This window comes from Pipra filicauda, unplaced genomic scaffold, assembly GCF_003945595.2.
Source record: "Pipra filicauda isolate LSUMZ 115617 unplaced genomic scaffold, ASM394559v2 scaffold3_size10097308_pilon, whole genome shotgun sequence".
Taxonomy (NCBI): Eukaryota; Metazoa; Chordata; class Aves; order Passeriformes; family Pipridae; genus Pipra; species Pipra filicauda.
In genome coordinates, this window is record NW_024104532.1 from 2,637,456 (window position 1) to 2,655,774 (window position 18,319).

Genomic DNA, 18,319 nt, shown 5'->3' on the forward strand with positions numbered 1-18,319 from the left:
TCATCCCAGTGCAGCTGCGTGTGGCCCCCCCGCGCTGCGCACAAAGCTGTCGCTGCTGCTGCCAGCCCTGGACCCCAAATCCACCTTGCACACCCCGTCCAGGCTGCCCCCTTTTTCCTGCTCCCCCCAGTGACTGTTGTGACCCTCACCCACATCACCCCACAGTGTCCCCCCTTCGAGGGGCTGTTCCTTGGGCTAAATTAACTCTATCCCCGTGAAAACCAGGACAAGCACTGTGTGCTGGTACGAGGTGGCCTCCCGAAGCAGCGATGTACAGTGACCAGAGGGCAGCAGGACTCTGTCCCAGCCCCACAGCACACCTGTGACAGCCCAGGAGGGGCTGTGCTGAGCTTCCCAGAGGGGACCACACCAGACATGAGCATCCCAACAGTACAAGGCCTTGTACCTGTCATGCCCCCACAATGACCCAAACCATGCAGCAGAAGCCACTGACGGCCACCTGTGGCACCCAGGGCTCAACCAGCACGAGCCCTTGCCCTGCAGGGCAACCCCTGCTTCCCTGCAGGGCATGAGCACCAGCAGGGCCCATGGCAGCCCAGAAATAGGGGTCTCTGCTCCCCTCCTTACAACCACCAATGCCATATGGCCTAGAGCAGGACCCCCGGTGACACGAGAGCAACACAACGTACGGCGAAGCTTTACACTTACAAAAGGTTAAAAATTTAAATACTCTCCAACTTTAGTGCAAGGCAAGCAAATGATACCACAGGTCCAAGTAGGTGCTCAGCCCCCCTGGGGGGCCTGGCTCAGAAAGAGCAGAGGCAGCAGCACACGCACACAGGCGTGTGCACACACACACACACACACACACACACACACACACACACACACACACAGAGAAGGGACGAGTTATTGCTCAGGACACAGCTAGGACAAGTGTGTACAAGAACGGACAGGACAAGCAGAGTGGAGGTGGGCTGAGCCCCGTGCTGCTCCCCAGGGAAGGCTCCAACCCCTCCACTCTACCCTGCCCATGGGCGCAGGAGCTGTGCTGGCTCTCCAGGACCCCTGGGGACACACAGTAAGCTGGTCCCAGCCCACTTACTCTTGGGTCGCAGCTCCACATGAACCAAGGAAGGGACATTCCCTTTACCACAGCTTTGCTTCCCGAGAGCAGGGTCCCTTATGTGTCTGCTCCTCCAACACTGAGCAGGGCCTCGAGACGGCAGCACCCCTGGCATGCGCAGGTCCAGAGCTGGTGGAACCATGCTGGGATCATCCTGCAGCATGCCAGGGATCAGACCAACCCTTTGGACCCAGCAGCAGCAGGTACCGCAGGAGTGGCTGCATCCTGCTGTGCCAGGAGAGGGGCTGGAAAGGGGCTTGGGATCAGCTTGCCGGCAGCATGTGTGAAAGGAGGCAGTAGGCAGCAAGATCCAGCAAGACAGGGAAGCGAGGACGAGGCAGTGACACTGCTGCCAGGACACAACAGGAGATGCTTTGGCACAGTGCTTTCCTGTGCCTCGGGGCTGAGCAATGGACTCCGCTGGAGCCAGGGATGCCTCAGCACGGCCAGAAAGGTCCAGGAAAGATGCTTTAGACACCTCAAGGCACAGAAGGCCTCTGCCCAGGACTCCCTGGAACAAAGCTGGGACTGTCACTCCCCCCATAGGAGGACATTTGTGCCTGTGACAGGGTGGGGGCAGTGCAGGCCCCCACCTATAGATTAAAAACTGACATGTGATATGTACAGACCAACATATATAAATATACATCAAACCTGCGGTGCCACTTTGGCACCGTGGAATGTGTCAGCAGAGCTGCTCCAGCCTGGCCTTGGCCCACACTGGCATGATCCTTCCCTCCCACCCTGGGCCCAGGAGGGTAGCGGCAGCAGCACCATCCCAAGCAGCACATTTGGAAGTGTCCGGGTTTGTCTCAGGGCTTGCCCATGGACAGAGGCATCTCAGCCTGAGCCATGTGCTGCTGCCAGTTTTGGAGTCATCCTCACAGTCTTCAAATACAGACGTGTAAAGCTGTAAACAAATCCACCTTGTGGGGCCACTGCAGTCGTGTCCTTCAGGCTGGGCACTCGGAGAGGCAAGGGGGTCCCAGGGGCTGGAGAACAAGCTGTGCTCTACAGCCGAGTGGGCTCTTCCTCGTTGTCACCACAGTTTCCACAACAGTCCTGAAGTCAAAAGGGCAAGGAGAGGGAGGAGGGAGGGAGGGAGAGAGGAGCACAGCAAGCAGAGGGTGAGCACAGTCACACAACCCAGCCTACAGCTGCTCTCTGGCAGGGACGGGCCAGGCCCCCCATAGCCTGTGTGCGGGAGAGCTACATGGAGACAAGGACTGGAGGAGATCCCCCAGACTGCAGAGGAACAGTCCAGCTGCATCTGGGGGTTCAGCCCCTGGCAGACAGACTGGTGAGCAGACAGCTGGCTAGTTCAGAAGCTGTGAGGAAGCTGGACTCTGGGGACTGCAGCCACCCACGGAGACAGCTCAGTGCCAGCACAGGTGCTCAGCCCCGCTCAGGGCTCAGCCAGCTGTGGAAGCAGCTGAAGCCCTTTTTGCTGAAATGGGAGTCTGAGCATGGGGCAATGCCAAACCCTTCACAGTTTCTCAACCTTTCTGTGTGTCCCGGACATTCAGAGAGGAGTGAAGGAAACCTCCCACAGCCCCCCGGGAGCAAAGCTCCCAGTAGCTGCAGTGCAGGGGCAGCTTTGGCTCAAGCTGAGGGCAAGGCCTTCCCCACAAAGGCAGCAAGAGCAGGGAAGCGGGATTAGTGGCTCGGGGCAGTTAGAACAACAAGCAGAATGTGCTCTGCCAGGGGAAGGGGACACTGAAGGACAACACTCCTCTCTCCCAGATCTTGCCATGTCCACGGGCCACCAGGTATTTCCCTGAGCAGAGCAGCCAGGAGTGACTGCTCACCTCTGGAAAGAGAAAACACGTGGGAAATCACAGCTCAACCCCTGCTACAGGCAGCCGCCCATCCTCTGGCAGGTCCTCCTGCCTTGGGAAAGGCCGGGTATCCCCAGAGCTGGCTCTGGCTAGGGCAGCCCATTGAACCGTGAAGCACAACTCAGTTTGGCATCAGGAGTCAGCAACGGGTGGCTGAGTGGGTCCAGAGCCAACCATGCTGGAGTCCCACAGCTGCACACAGCTGTTGAGAGGCTTTGCCAGGCTGGGAAAGAAGGCAAACACTGTTCCAGGAAGAGGAGACAGGCAGATAAGCAAGCCCACAGCAGCTGCAAGACATTTCTGTTCTCCTCATCCCTTGAAAGAACTGCTCTCTGCCTGGCTCAAGATCTGGCAGAAGTGCTCTGGGGAGCCCATTCCAAGAGCAATGCCTTGTTCAGGGATGGTATTATTCATGCAGGAAGAGAGATGACTTACTATTTTAATGCCTTCAACATCCTTCTGCCTGTGTGACTCCAGCACATTTAGCCAGGACACTCTTTCCCAGCCCCTTTCACTCCCCCAGCATGGGGAGTGCCAGCCAGGTGAGGGTTGGCTCCCTGCAGCCTTGCACGAGTGCCCCTGAGAGCCCTGAGGTCCAGCCACCCAAAACTAAGGGAGACTTCGCCTGCTGCCCTCTCTTGCCAGACATGCCTGGCACATGCAGGAGCAGGCTCAGTGCTGCTCAGGGACTGGCTGAGGACAGAAACACTGGGCAAACTCTTACCTGTCTGCTGAACAAGCGCTGGAGTAACCCTTTTTTGGGCTGTGGAGAAGGCTGCCCTTTCCAGTCCAGGTCTGGGGGCACCGTGCCGTCTGTGCTAAAGACGTTCAGCTCCTTAAAACACTCCGTCTCGATCATCTGGAAGAGGGCAAAGAAAGCTGCAGCAACTGTTACACGGAGCCCATCACTGAAGGCCCGACAGTGTGAGAGCAGCAGGGACAGCACAGACCTTGCAGGACCCTGCACTTGGCTGTGGTGGGCACAAGCAGGAGCAAAGACCTACCTCGTTCTGCCAAGGAATGGGCACACTTCCTGTGGCAAACTTCTGATAGAAGTCATTGTCTGTGGGCTCCAGCTCCACTCCTTTCACTGTGGAGAATTGCTCGATGTCCAGAACATCCTTGCAGTAGATGGCTTGGGGCTAAACAGCACAAAGATTGCTCTAATGCCAGGCTTCACCTTGACATCACCACCTCCAATAACTGTGGCTCGTGGCCAAGCCCAAGCCCCTTCTCCCTGCAGCCCTGAGCATGCTGGACCCCCTTTTGCCAGGCTCCAGAAACAAGAGGGAAAGGATGGACCTCATCTCCTCAGGTGAGCCATGCCAGTGCTCCCACTTCCCTTGACAGAAACAGTGACTGAAAAGGTCGGGATAGAGACAGGCACTTACATCTGGCTTGAAGGGAGGGTCCAGCATGCCTGCTTCCAGCCTCCTGAAGTTGAGGTGCTTGAAGAGAGGGTGTTCCTTCACTTCCTTGGCCCCAGCTCCTCGGCACCCCAGGCGCTCCAGAGGGTCTTTGCACAGGAGCTGCAACACAAAGTAAACCAGTGTCCTGGGTGAAGAGCATTCCATGCAGGAGCAGCCCTGGGTTCCTGCAGTAAGTCTCTAGGGGGACAGCACAGGCCTCTCAGGCAGCTGGGAGAGCAAGCAATTAAGGCACTCTGGACTCTCCTGTGCTGCCTTATCAGAGACAAGGGAACCTGGCTGCCACTGCTGCAGGGAGCAGCCAGGATGTTCTGCTGTGTACAAGGAGGACTGGGATGCACACACTCGTACCATGGTGCAGAGGGAGCGGGCGCAGGGCGAGAACTTCTCCGAGTACTCCTCCTGCACTTCCTTCACCAACCGCTCCACCTCCTCCCGCTTGATCTTCTTCTTGCGCTGCTGGAAGGGGGACTGTCCCTCGATCATCTCGTACACCAGGCAGCCCAGAGCCCACCAGTCCGGGCTGAACGTGTAGCGCTCGTTCTTCACCACCTCCGGAGCTACATGGGAGCAGGGTCAGGGATGTGTGAGGGTAGGGAGGGACTGTGTGCAGTCAGAGGCCACTTTTGGATTAAACCAGGGTCACTTACCCATGTAACCAACTGTCCCCACCCGGCCCTTGATCGTTTGGCCCTCTGGCACATGCACAGCTAGTCCCAGGTCTGAGATACGGATGTGACCTGCACAGAGGAAGGGGCAAGTTAACAGGACAAGGTCAGGGGGCAATGTTTGAAGCTGCCAAGAACACAGGATAACCCTGGTTCAAGAAGAGGAAGAAAGAAATCAGGCCCAGGGCTTCTCTTGACCCTGCACTCACCGTGGTCATCCAGTAATATGTTCTCTGGCTTCAGGTCCCTAGGAGGGAAGGGACTCGATTAGCGAGAAGCCTGTTGTCAAAGCAAAGGACACAGGCAACAGCCACATTTCAGCAAGTCCCAGATAAGCAGCAGTGGGATCCAATGCCCCTGCCTTGGGCACAAAGATAACCTTCCCCTCACCTTCTGCCCCAGAGCTGGCCCTGCAAGTTCTCCCCTCCTGGGCAGAGGCGACGCATGACAACCTTCATGTTATGTTCATGACAACCTTGCTCTGCAAGGCAGCAGTGAGCCTGAGGATGATTCCCTCTTTGCAGGTGCAGAACTCACTACAGGGCAACCCATGCAAGAGAGAAGGAGCAGAGGCTTCTCTGCTTATCCTGCCCCAGGGCAAGGCACAGGGTAGGACCAGAAGGGGCTCCCTGGTCAGTGTTTAGCCATGCTATCCTAACACTGCATCACACAACCCAGTTGAGTACAGTCAATACAGTCCATCAGCTTGTTCTCCCTCCTGCCCAGCTCTTGAGCCACTGGGGCAGCCTACCCTCCTTTGTTCTAGTGTCAATACCGCTGGGGAGTTCAGTGCCTGCCCTGAGGCATTCACAGCATGATCACATCCTGTTCTTGGCGATCATTTACCAGCACAGGGAAGCCAAGCTAAGCTCTCCCCGTCTCCCACGAGATCAGCTTTCTGTTCCCAATTCCTCTCACTCAGCTCTGTGCTGCTTTCAAGCCTGAGCTTATTTTCTTGAGCAGACAGATCCAGCTGGGCTGGTAAGAGCAGCAGGAAACCCTCTTGCTTCTACAGCCCCTACAAGCTCTCCCAGCAGGGACCAGAGAATACACACCTGTACACTATCCTCTCCTGGTGCAAGTCCTCGAGGCCACAGCAGATCTCAGCAGCATAGAAAGCTGCCCGGGGCTCCTCGAAGCCAGCCTCTCCCATGTGGTAGATATGGAACTTGAGGTCCCCTCCATTCATGAGGGTCAGCACTAGGCAGAGAGCATCTTTAGTTTCATATGCATAGGCTAAGCTCACCTGCAATTCAGGGCAGAAAGGCTGTTAGAAGACACAGCTGGAAGAGGGAGGTGCCCACACTCCCATGGGTACTTTGCCACCCAAGCAGCCACTCACAGGCTCAGGACTGGGCCTTTGCCAGCAGAGGAGGAACTGTGCAAACCCAGGGAGGACATGGCAGTGCCCAGCAGTCCCAGCACACCCCTGGTGTTCCTCAGACAGGAAGGACACTATCTCCCCCTCCAGGGGCAGGCAGCACTGAACAGCAGCGTCAGGGCAGTGTCTGATGAACCCTCCGCAAAGGGAGGTTCAGGCTGTTCACACCTCAGTGCATCCAGGTAGAGCTCTCTACCACACAGCTCAGGGCTGAGTTTCTGCCCACCCCGCTCTCTGGAGAAACAGCACTGTTTTATTGTGCCTCAGAGGTCACAAAGGCACCTGTCATGCCAGATGGGTGTTTGGGGCTGACTTTGGGAGCATTTATAGCACGTTGTGGAGGCAGTAGGGGGTCCTGCCAGACTGCAGCCTTGTGAGAGACCTGCAGCCACCAGGCAGGGCCTGCTCCTGCCTCTCCACACTGGGTGAGGAGCACAAAGGTGCCAGGCCAGCTGGTTGGAGGAAAAATCAACTACTGCAGCAAAGGGAGAGCAATTCCTATGTACTTACTACAAACCTACTGTTCACTTTTTCCAGGATCTGTTTTTCATTCAGGGCCATGGCTTCTCCTTTCCTCTTTTTGATCCGTTTCTTCTCCAGTTTCTTGCAGGCATACATCTTTCCTGTGGCACGCACTTGGCAGGCACAAACCTGGAGGGGGGACAAGGCTCAGTACCCTCCTGTTACCATTTCCAAGGTGGGGGTCTAGGTTCTGCTCTCAAGAAGAGGCACAGGAAGGCAAAGATGCTCCTATCCCTGCCCCTCACTCTGAGGTTAGCGAGAAGCCCATTCAAAGCAAGGACACAGGGAGCAGTGACAGCTCCAGATGTCACAGAGAAGCAGCAGAGAGCTTTGATGCCTCTAACACCTGGTGTCTGGGAAGACATAAGGCCACTCCAGAAACAGGAGGAGGCCTGATAGTGACAGTTTTCAGGAGTGCGGTTCCCCCTGTCAGGACATGGGGAGCAGATCTGACCCTGTTCAGGCAGCAGCAAGCACCACAGGGCTCGTGCTACCTACCCTGCACAACTCCTCCCACACCTCCAGCATCTGGTGAGAGGTGAGCTATTCCCCTCTTGGAGGGGAACTGACAGGTCACACAATGCCCAGAACACAGCAGTACCCAGCACAGAGCCCCCACAGCCCACCCAGGCAGGTGCTGGAGCAGCCTATGGCACCCTGATGGCCAAGCCAGGTCTGCCTCTGACAGCAGGCAAAGTGGCTGCCTGGTACCCTGAATGGAAAGGAAATGGTGGTCGCTCACCTCGCCAAAACCGCCCTTACCCAGCACACGGTACTGGCGGAAAGTGTTTTTGGTCACTGGCTGCCTGTGAGGGAAAGGAAACCAGAGTGAGATGGGAGCTGGGAGAGAGCAGGGGCTGAAGCCCAAACTGCCCCCACACTCTGGCCTGAGAGACTGTGGCTCACCCCAAACCCCAATCCCCCGCCCAAGCAGACCTTGCTTCCCTGTGAGGCAAGCAAGGCTGGGGCTGCTCACGGTACATGTCCCTGAAGGACAGCAAAGGCCAGGCCCTTGGCTCCTGCCAGGGTCCAGCATGGGAAGGAGCCCAAGGGACCTCTCAGGCAGCCTATGTGAGGAGGGTGCAAGTTTCCCAAAGCAGGGAGTGTTACCGTTCCAGCCATTTCCACTGTAGGAAGCGGTTGAAGTACAAGCTGTCGAGGTAGTCGGCAAAGGGAGCCACGCTCAGGTAGTCGTGGATAAGCCTAGGAGAGAGCAGAGCCAGCATGGTTCCTGAGAGCTGATCACAGCCATGGAAAAAGCCAGCAGCCCAAGGAAAGAGGAGGTGAACAGCCCCAAAAGCCTGTTTACTTTGGCATCCCCTCACCCAGCCTGGTGCTAAATTCACCCACATAGCCCCAACCCAGAAAGCCCCCCCTCCATGCTCAGCCTGACGCAAAAGGAAGGCGCGTTGGAGGTACCACTGTAACAAACACAGCACCCTGGGACTGGGCTGGCACTGCTAATTGTGGCCTTCTGACACCAGCCAGGGCTGCAGGACAAAGGGGGACAATGGGGTTCTGCAATTGCCCCTCTGCTCACAGGGCAATTGCACACACAGGCTGTAATCAGCTGGTAGCAACATTCAGCACCAGGCGCTGAGTTGTTCACTGTCAGATGAATATCCAGCACAAAAGGCCACAGGGGATCCTGCTGGAGAGAGCTAACTGCCTTGGAGAGCTGTGCCAGGGCTGCGCAGCGGAGTGAGGAGCCTTAGACACAGTGTCTAGACTGGAGACATTCATCAAGGAGAAGCGGATGGGCTCTCCCCTTTCAGAGTTTGCCAAGTGCAGGCAGGGCCCAGCCCGGAGGCTCTGCATTCAGACATGACACTGGTTACCACACACAGAGCTAACGCTCCCCAGAAGGCTGCAGCAAAGGTGTTGCCACAGCCCTGCACTCAGTTAGGCAACGTGCTCAGCTCCTGTGCAGGGAGGGGTGGAGGCCGTAAGCCCGGTTTACCCAACAGCTTCCGCTTTGCAACCAGAGCCAGGACCTTAGCCAGTGCTTCTGCCATGGGAACAGAGGTGACCTTAGTCCCCTGCAGCAGCAACCAGTCTAACTCAACCACAACAGCCACATCTGTGGCCAGCAGGAGAGGACAGCTGGCACAGGACTGCAGCCATCAGCTCTGCTCGACAGGAGCCTATGAGATCCTGGCACAACACTGGCAACAGCATTGCCTCATGCTGAAGCAGGGTCTTCCCAAATGGCAACTCAGACCCATGGCAGGCTGAGAGGAATGATGGTTTTCTGCAGCAGCTTGTGGCTCTCAAAGCACAAGTTCCTTGCACTCGCTTTCCTGTTGCTGTGCTGCAAATTGCTTGCCCAAAACTCCCCAGGCTCCAGCCTTAGCACCGGGCCTCCCTCTCCCAAAGGAAGGGACCACGAAGGACAAGGCGAGACAGCTGCAGCATCAACCCTGTGCCATCTGTGACCTGCAGGCAGGCCCAGCCCTCCAACTTACTTCGTGCATTCCTTGAAGAGCTCCTTGGAAGGTTCCTGCTCCAGCCTCTCACAACAGGCATCCACCAGCTGCGAGGGAACTTCAGGCACATGGTCCTCACTCTGGGGACAAAGGGGTGGAGTTAGACATAGGGAGGAGAGCCCAAGGGTCCTGCCAGGAAGAAGCCCATAGGAACAGCACGCAGGTGCCCATCTGCTTTAGGGGCAGTGGGCAAAGCAGTGTGGTGGCTTGGGAAGTGGTGGGGTGGCTCAGCATGTTGGCTGTGCCAGGACATGGGCAATGATAGCTGTTGCCTCTCCAACTGCTCTACCCTTGCAGGCAGCAAACACAACCCTCTTACTCACGTTTGGCTTCAAGTACTTTTGAATCAGGTCCTGCCCGCACTCCTTCCGCTTCTCATCCGGAGCCACTTCGTACCCCGCCTGCACAAAGCAAATAGTGTGAGCAGCAGGTCCAGCCAGGAACACAACCTTGCTACTGGGCAACAGCTGCGGAGCCACAACACCCTCTGCCTAAGGCTTCCCATGCTTTCCTCAAAAAACAGGTCTCCAGCAAACAGCTCCCTAAGCAAAGGCCCAGCCCTCTCTAGGAGAAACAGCAACACGCAGGTTTTTCCTCCAGGAAAACCCTATGTGCCCAGAAGTACCTGGCAACTGCTGGAGCATCCAGGGCCAACCAGCTCATGCCCAGGGTGCCAAGAACATCCCTGCCACCTCCAATGAAGAGTTTTGCTCTTACCACAGCATCCAGGAACTTGACGCAGCGGGACAGCTCCGGACGCGTCTCGCAGAACTGCCGGAAGAGCATTTTCCCAATGGGCTGCTTCTCGCACAGGCTGTGGTAGTCCCGCTCTGCAAATGTGGAGATCACTCACTGCCAAATCCCAAAGAAGCAGTCCCAGCCCATCACCCCAGCCAGGTAGTGGTGGGGGAATTGCGATCTGACAGGTCCCACCACCCTGAGACTCCTAGGAGAGTGAAATGTACCAAGTGGGACAAGGGATGTTACTGATGTTTTACATTCCCCTATGGAAGACCCTCTTCCCTGGAAGAGGATTGACCTGTTGTTCTGTTCAACCTGCCCCTCTTGTTTCTAGCAAGGATCTAGCAGGATCTCCTGCTTGCCTGGAGGCTCTTTTCTCCTGTCTCCATAGAGATCAACTGACTACTCCAGACACACAACTTTCCTTGGAACACAAGGAACACACCAAGGTTATTCCAAGGCAGATCTTCCAGGCCAGGACTTGCTCTGATGACTCTTACAAAGCACTGATATTCCCAAAGGCCCTGATGGAAGCAGCAGCATCAAAATGGAAGGCACCATCCCCACAGATGTCCTGTTGATGGGCACACAGCAATCAGACATCCCCACTCCATGGGACAGCTGCTTGCTTGTCCATCAACTCCTACTGCCCTCCAGAGCTTGAGGATTCCTCCTACCTCTCTCTGAAGTCTGGCAGACCAGGTACAAACCCTTTCGACTATCCAGAGCATTTCCAGTTCTCTGCTTTCTTCCTCCCCTTCCACTCACAAGGTGTTGTCTGACCGTGGGCCAGAACACATTTCTGTGACAGCCACTGCCACTGATGGCTGTGGGCTGCCTGGGGTGCAGATGTGCAGCCATCCAGGGGATCCCAGCGCTGGGTACTCCCAGCCTTTCTCTCCCCATGCAGCAGTTTCTCCCGAGGAAGCTGCAGCTTCCTGAGGGTGCAGGGCAATGCAGAGTCGGGCAGGCTGTGGTGGGGGAGGAGGTCGCCTTGCCAGCTCCGCCGCACCAGCTGGTTTCCTTGTGTCTGCAGGGGAAGGAGTTCCCTTCAGAGTTTGCTGTCGGCGAGATCAGAAGCTTTCGGCTGCCCTGGTTGCTGCCCAGGCTCACAAGAGGTTACTCCTTGTGGTCAGGGCACAAAAAACTTAATTCTGCAGCGGGCAACCAGCCCACCATGCCCACAGTCCTGCCAAGACTCTGGAATAGGAAAGAAATGCCTTTCTAGCAGGGTGTGAGGTGAAAAGAAAGACAACCTTGGCCAAAAAGTGCCTAAGCATGAGGAACAGGGGCATCTCTCCCATGGGAAAACCAAGCAAAACAGCTGCAAAACCTGGGTCAGAGCACTTCTCACGTGCCTCTCCAAGGGGAACTGAGACACGGGTGGTGACAGCCAGGGGCTGGGAAGGACTCGTTTCCCAAATCTTCACAAGGTCACTGTCCCAGACAGCAGGACAGCAGAGACAGAGACCACCAGCACTCACTGCTGACAAACAGGTAAAGTTCAGTGCTGGAAAACATGTCATGACAGGCACGGGAAGGGTGGCTGCAGGCAGAGGATGGACAAAAGTTCAGGGAAAGCTCTGCTGAGTGCACACAAGTCAAGGAGGCAGGTGGGGTTTGGGGTCAAGATGGGAGGTGTAAGGAGAGCCATGTTCAGCTCTCAGACCGTGCTCCAGAGAGGCAGCCAGCAGCAAATCCAAGGTGGGAGTCTCCATACAGCTACACCCGGCTGTGAATCTGGTCCCGTGGGGTGTGGCAGAGGGAGGTGGTACACAGCCCGCACTGGGCTGCTGTGAGCTTGAGGTTACAGTGTAGATGAGGAAGGTTGAGTGACTCCAAGTACTACAGTCCCATGTGCCCCTAAACGGAGGCACCCTTCTCCTTGGGGCTACCAGGACTTGGAAAACCTGGGCAGGGCAGAATTGGGAATCCAAACCCATTCAGTTCAGTGACACTTGTTCAGAAACAGGGTCAGTGCTGTGCCACTCTCCAGTTGGCAGCTGAATCTGGACTAAAAACTTAAACAAGTTCTCCTCTTCCCAGGAAGCAGAGCATTCCCACCCTCCGTGCCCCAAAACAATTTCACAGGATCTCAGGACCAAGCCTGCTGCACAAACAACATTAAAACCATGAAGAGTACAAAGTGCAGTATGAAAATGATAGGCTGAGCCCTGCCCAGTTCTACAGTTCTCACCCACAGCAAGAACCCAGTTTTGCCTGAGAAGAGCTGCTGCCCCAGTGTTAGAAGCTGAGGTCTATGGAGCAGAGCTGAATCCAGCCAGGAAGAACAGAGGATGGTAGCAGGACCTTTGTTATTTATGCAAAGGCATCCCAGGGGGACACCCCAAAACTCTGCAGCACCAAGCAGTCTGTTTGCACAGAGGTGATGTATCTCTAGTGAAGCTCATCACAATCTTGGGCGTGTGTGGGTACATCATCAGGCACTATCCAGCAAGCACCACACAGCTGTGACTTACCTACCTGTCATTTTTTCCCTACACCCTGAGCTCCAAGCAATCTTGGCTGGGATTTGCCCTGTTACAGGTCCCTCACATTCCTGGGTCTCAATCAGGGGTGCACAACACCCACACACCCACTCGCCCACCGGTGCTGGTGTCTCACCGAGGGTTTGCCGGAGATCCTCGCAGAGGCTGATGTGGGGGAACTGCAGCATCTGGCGCCATTTCTTGCTCTTGCCTTTCCGGTTTCCTCCACCACCTGGGGAGCACACAAAATCACACCATGACTTAGGAAGCAAGGGTGTCCCACTGCAGCCTCACCATGCCAGGAAAGGAGCCTCCCTCTGGCTGGGCAAGGAAAACAAGACCAAAGTGGTACCACCGTATCCTAGTGGGACAAGAGTGTTGGAGCCTCAATTGCCAGAGGAAATGGGCAGACCAACCTCTGATCAACAACATGAAGACCTTTCACGATGGGAGAACCACAGCAGGGGCAGGAGTACCCACAGCCACAGGTTACTCTGTGCCTGCACTGGAGTTCTTGGCTCCCAGGCCTGTCCTCAGCACCTTTGCATAACTGATCACTTCTCCAGGCCATGCCTTGCTTGGTGTGAAGCTCTTCCTGCTGCAGTAATGATGTTCATGCCACCTACTCATTCCAGACTGATTGCTTACTCCAGGGAGGGGCTCTTAGAGGGAGGACATGAAGCTGGGAGACAGGAATTCCTGCTCTAATCCTGGCTTCAGACAACTCGATGGATTGCCTGGGGCTCATCACTTCAGTTTCCCACCTGTGAAGTGGGGACACTCCCACCTTTCTCCAGAGATAAGCCAGCCTCAGAAAATCCAGATCCAAGAACCAGGTATTATTCCAGCTTCAGTTGCTGGAGTAAATACCCAGTGCTGTAGGATGGGGTGGGAAAGTTTCTAGATAGACCAAAAAATTTACATCAGAGCAATCATTAAATACTGAAATACTGATTGCTGGGATCAGCCAATCTCCAGGGATTGCTTTCCCCCTTGTCCCAGTGCCAACACGCACTCAATTTCCCACTTCCCTTTGGAAAAACATTAAACCACCCTGCCAAAGTGGTCGGGCAACAAGAGTTGGGCCGAAGGCCGGGCTTTCTGAAATTGTGGAGGGGGTTGAACATAATTTATTTGCTCTTGAGAAACACTTTCATAACACTTTCCTCCACTGCAGAAGCAATTCAGCCCCAAACCCTAGACACAGTCCCCTGGCATCCAGCTCCCTGTGCCACAGGAGGTCCTGGATGGACAGGCAGGTGGGATGGGGCCATCCTGGCCAGCCTGGAGTGGGGCCAGCCCCAGGTCCAGGCCCCTGGCACACCGTGCGCTGCATCTGCCCCGCACCAGCAGCTGGGCTGCACGATTGTACAAACTCAGGAAGGAAGTGACTCAAGGGTAAGCAGGGCTGGAAGAAACCAGCGGCGCAGACACCTTCTTGTCAGCCCCAGCCTGCGACAATGGAGCGGATGGGGACAGCGGAACGAGGGCAGGGGAGGACAGGCCACTCTCACCCCAAGAGAGCTCAAGGAAAGGCAGAGCAGAGCCCCACAGCACCTGGAGGTTGCATTTCCTTGAGTTGTTTGCTTTGAAAGGAGGTTCCAGCGTCCTTCACGCACGGTTCTCCCCCGCCCTCCCAGCCAACAGCTCAGCAGGGAACCGGGCTCCTGCACCCCAATCTCCCAGTACCCCCGTTCTGGGGATGGGGCAAGGGCTGCCTCCACCCAGAGCTCACCACGAGGGAGCTCCAGGGCTTGGTGATGGATGAGATCTGGACTGTTGTCCCTCTGACAGAGGGCAAGGGTGACAAGGGGGAAGGATCTTTAACCTCCCCTGGGCCAAACCAAACATAAGGCATGGTCATGCTGTGGCAGCAACTGAAGATGGTTGTCAGCAGCCCCCCAGCATGTCACAACTCAGCCCTGCACTCCCACACCAGACTAGGAGGCTCCAAAAAGGCTGGGATGGAGCAGAGAACCCAGTGCTGCCAGATCTGGCCAGCAAAGTGTCTGTGTCCTGTTACAGAGGCTGTCAGAGATCACCCCAGTGGCCACCACGGCCACCCAGCCACAGGTGGGAGGGCCATGGACAGGCAGCATGGCCACCTACAGCTCTCACAGCCCAGGAACTGCTGGGCAGAGCGTGATGAGGGGTTGTTTCTGCCTGCAAACTGCCCACTGCTGCTGAGGGAGAGGCACCAGAGGGGCACCAGGAGGGACCACAGCAACCATCGGGCATCTCACGCTGCATCAGCGCCCAAACTCTGTTCTTCAAGGGTAAAACAGGAGCCAGTCTCCAGGTCACTCCGTGTGGAGCTGGGCCTTGTGCCTGGAGGTCACAAATGCTGCTGCTTAGTTTTGAACCAAACCTTGCCACCATAAACCTGAACGTCATGATCACTGTGCAACAAGTACTTACACTGAGCCTGGTTTTCAAGCAGCTCAGAAATGCTCCTGCCCATGCAAATTTAATTTCGCTGCTCTTTGCTCCCACCAAATCTAATCTCCAAAGCCCTCTAACTGGATTTCAGTGGGTCTCCCAGGCTCCAGGATGGCTCAGTCTGGCCAGGGGGCGACTACACTTCCCCACCACTGTGATCTAATGAACTCCTCGAGGCCTGGCTGAGGCAGATCTTCTCTGCACAGGACCAGGGTCCTGTGTGACACTTCCCATCCCCTCCTGAGGCTCCTCCACACAGCTCCCCTGTGCCTTCAGGACAACCCTGCTGCTGGAGCTCTGGGATCCAGCCATGACCCCTGGAGCCGTGGGAGAGCTCTGGGAGCCCAGCAGACCCAGGGCCAGGCCCGGTGTGAGGGTGGTGGACGGGCGGGGCTCCCCACCGCAGTTTCGGGACCGGTCCGTGTGTGGGAAGCAGCACTTTTATAAGCCTGAAATCAACCTTTATTTTTTTCCCTCCTCCAAGCCGTCTCTCAACACTCAAAGCCGTCTCTCCCCCTGCGCCAGAGGGGCAGGAGCAGCCCCTGGAAGGGGCATGGCGAGGGTGCATATGGGGAGGTTTGAACACGGAGAGGCAGCAGGGCGGCCCGAGAGGGAGCTCAGCACCCCCAGATGGGGGCTCAGCACCCCCAGAAGAAGCTCAGCACCCCTGGGAGGGGCTCAGCACCCCCGGGAGGGAGTTCAACACCCCCAGATGGAGGTTCAGCACCCCTGGAAGGGAGCTCAGCACCTCTGGAGGTGCCTCAGCACCCTCAGAAGGAGCTCAGCAACCCCAGAAGGAGCTCAGCACCCCAGAAGGAGCTCAGCACCCCTGAGAGGGAGATCAACACCCCAAAAGGGGCTCAGCACCCCTGGGAGGGAGATCAACACCCCAGAAGGAGCTCAGCACTCGTATACGGAGGCTCAGCACCCCTGGGAGGGAGCTCAGCACCCCTGAGGTGGCTCGGCACCCCCGGAAGGGGCTCAGCACCGGGCGCCAGGCAACCCCCGCGGCGGACAGAGGGAGCCGAATGCCCAGTGGCGACCGTTACCTCCGTTACCAGCCCGCGCCGCACCTCCCCGCTCCCCTCCAAAGCCGCGATGCCCCGGGAGAGACCGCCAGGGCCGATCCCCGGAGGGGGCGGCACCGCACGGCCACAGCCCGGGCCTGCCGCCACGCCGGCCCCCGGCGTCGCCGGCGCTCACCTTCGCGGGCCTTGAGCAGGACGGTGTTGGCGACGATGTTCTCCAGCTCCATGGGCCCGGCGGCGGCTCCGGCCCCGGGTCCGGCCCCGCTGCCCGCGCTCGGCCCGCGCCCGCCGCCCCCAGCCCGCCGCCGCCGGCCCCGCCCCCCGCGCACGACCCGCCAATCCCTGGCCACGCTCCTCCCGCGCCGCCCTCCCGTTGGCCCCGCGGGGTACAGGAGGGCGGGGCGGGACCCGGAGAGCGCGCGGCCATTGGCGGAACGCTGCCGGGAAGCGGAGGCGGGCACTGATTGGAGGATGAGTTGTCACTCAGGGAGAGCCGGGAGCGGATTGGGCGAGCGGCAATGGCGCAGGCTACGAGGAGAGACCCGCCTCTTGCTGCATCTGATTGGTGAATGAGCTGCCATTCAACTCCAGAATGGGTCGTGATAGGGTGTTAGGTAGGGGCGGGGCCGAGAGGCTCTATATGACGAGCGCTGGGGCTCTCCCAGGTCCTAGTGCCCCCCGTCCGCCGTAAGGGAGCGTTCTGTTGCTGGTGCTCACACGAGTCTCTGCGGTGTCCTGTGCCCCCCCTCACAGAACCAGTTACGTGTTTTAGGGGAGCCTCCCCGCTCTTCGTATACGGGCGATTTGCTTCAATAAAGTCCGAGCGTGTGGCCGGTGTTGGTTAACCCCGATGTCAGGGGGTGGGTGACCTGAGCTGCGGTGCTGTGCCCGTTCTCCCTGGTCACTGCTGCCGTGGAGGTTTGGGTTTTCGTCACCCCCAGTGCAGCCTCTATTTGCTGGTGACTGGTGACTGAGCTCCCATCGGCTTCTTCCCACCCGTGGTTTGCTCCAAAAGCAATTTTTTTTTTACTGGTGCTTTAATGAGCAGCAGCGTGATCCCGTCTGAAGAGAAGCTGCGGTGTGGAAACCTCTTCCCCCCTGATCCCCTGCAAGCAAGTCCTTAGTTTCCCTGCAGAGTTGGCTCGTACTCGAGCAGCCCTCGATGATCTATCAGCCTTGCAGGTGACCTGCCCACCTCCCTGCCTCTCCTGGGTGTAAAACGCCTCGTTAATCCTCTTAACCGAGTGGTGTCTGCCCTGCTTTGTACTCCTTCTGGCTTCCGAGTGAGGACGTCACCTCTGCCTTCCCACAGCCCTTGTCTCTTGCTCCAGCCCATGGGTGATGTCTCCTTCCTGCCCTCCCAGCAGCTGGTGGCAGCAGGGCTGCCCTAGCTGCGAGGTTGGAGGCGGCCAGGGTGTGGAGGAGAACACGGTGATGGGCAGGTCCCTCCATGGTCTCTGTCAATGGCAGCCCGGGCCCCCAGGCTCTGATCCCCGAGCAGGAGCAAAGGGATTCTGTCCTCAGGCTGTAGCAAGGTAGATAATAACACAAATTACACCAAACACTCATTGTCCATGCAGCTGGTACTGCCTGTGGTCCCCTTCAGTATCCACTGAAAATCAGCCATCACATCTTCTGGTTACAAACCTGCAGTGATTATGAGGAGGAGGAGGATGCTTTGCCCTGCCACACCTTGGAGGTGATCTCCCTGTCACCCTGCCTGGAGGGATGAGCTCATGCTGTGAGCTTTCCTCTTTTAGAGCTGCTTTCCTCTCAAAGTGGCACATGCTTATTTTGAACTTCAAAAGGAATGACTTTGTTTCCATCCCTTTCCACGATTAACCCTTGGGTTGCTATTTTCTGTTTCCTCCCAGATGATGTTTTGCAGCACCGCCACCAACAGGAGTCATGGGCCAAAGGGCACTGCCAGAGCAGCAGCAGCGTCCAGGGGATCCTGATGTCCCCAACAGAGCGAGCAGCAGCCCAGGCAGTGGAACTGGCACTCTGCTTTTTATGTCTGTGGAAGGGACATGGCTGAAGAGGGCTCTGAACCCAAGCTTGTCTGGGGAGTAATTTGAAAAAATCTTTGGAAATTGAAGAAACAGCCTGAAAACGCAGGATGGAATTCCAGGCACAGGTGCTGCAGTTGGGCACCAGCAATCAGGACTTGGAGGGGAGCTGCTTTTGTGGTGGTACTGGGGTCACGACGGCTC

At 57.1% G+C, this 18,319-nt stretch overlaps 1 protein-coding gene across 1 annotated transcript; it reads right to left on the reverse strand.

The window, feature by feature from the left end:
- Positions 1-658: 658 nt before the first annotated feature.
- GRK6 (G protein-coupled receptor kinase 6) lies at positions 659-16,401 on the reverse strand. Its single transcript, XM_027718514.1, has 16 exons — positions 16,282-16,401; positions 12,776-12,871; positions 10,127-10,239; positions 9,733-9,810; positions 9,389-9,489; positions 8,034-8,126; positions 7,666-7,729; positions 6,912-7,052; positions 6,076-6,266; positions 5,230-5,267; positions 5,003-5,092; positions 4,704-4,912; positions 4,317-4,454; positions 3,930-4,067; positions 3,650-3,784; positions 659-2,149 (listed from the first exon to the last, which is right to left on the reverse strand). The coding sequence occupies exons 1-16, from the start codon at positions 16,331-16,333 to the stop codon at positions 2,099-2,101; spliced, it is 1,728 nt and encodes a 575-aa protein (XP_027574315.1). The 5' UTR covers positions 16,334-16,401; the 3' UTR covers positions 659-2,098.
- Positions 16,402-18,319: the final 1,918 nt, after the last annotated feature.

What these genes read in the sequence shown, in the direction of transcription:
- GRK6 (XM_027718514.1), bottom strand. Translation starts at nt 16,333, where the DNA reads ATGGAGCTGGAGAACATCGTCGCCAACACCGTCCTGCTCAAGGCCCGC. An exon ending in CAGGAGAGGATAGTGTACAG is followed by an intron (nt 5,268 to 6,075) that starts GTGTGTATTCTC and finishes CTTCCCTCCTAG; the next exon opens with GGACCTGAAGCCAGAGAACA. An exon ending in GGGGACAGTTGGTTACATGG is followed by an intron (nt 4,913 to 5,002) that starts GTAAGTGACCCT and finishes GCTCCCATGTAG; the next exon opens with CTCCGGAGGTGGTGAAGAAC.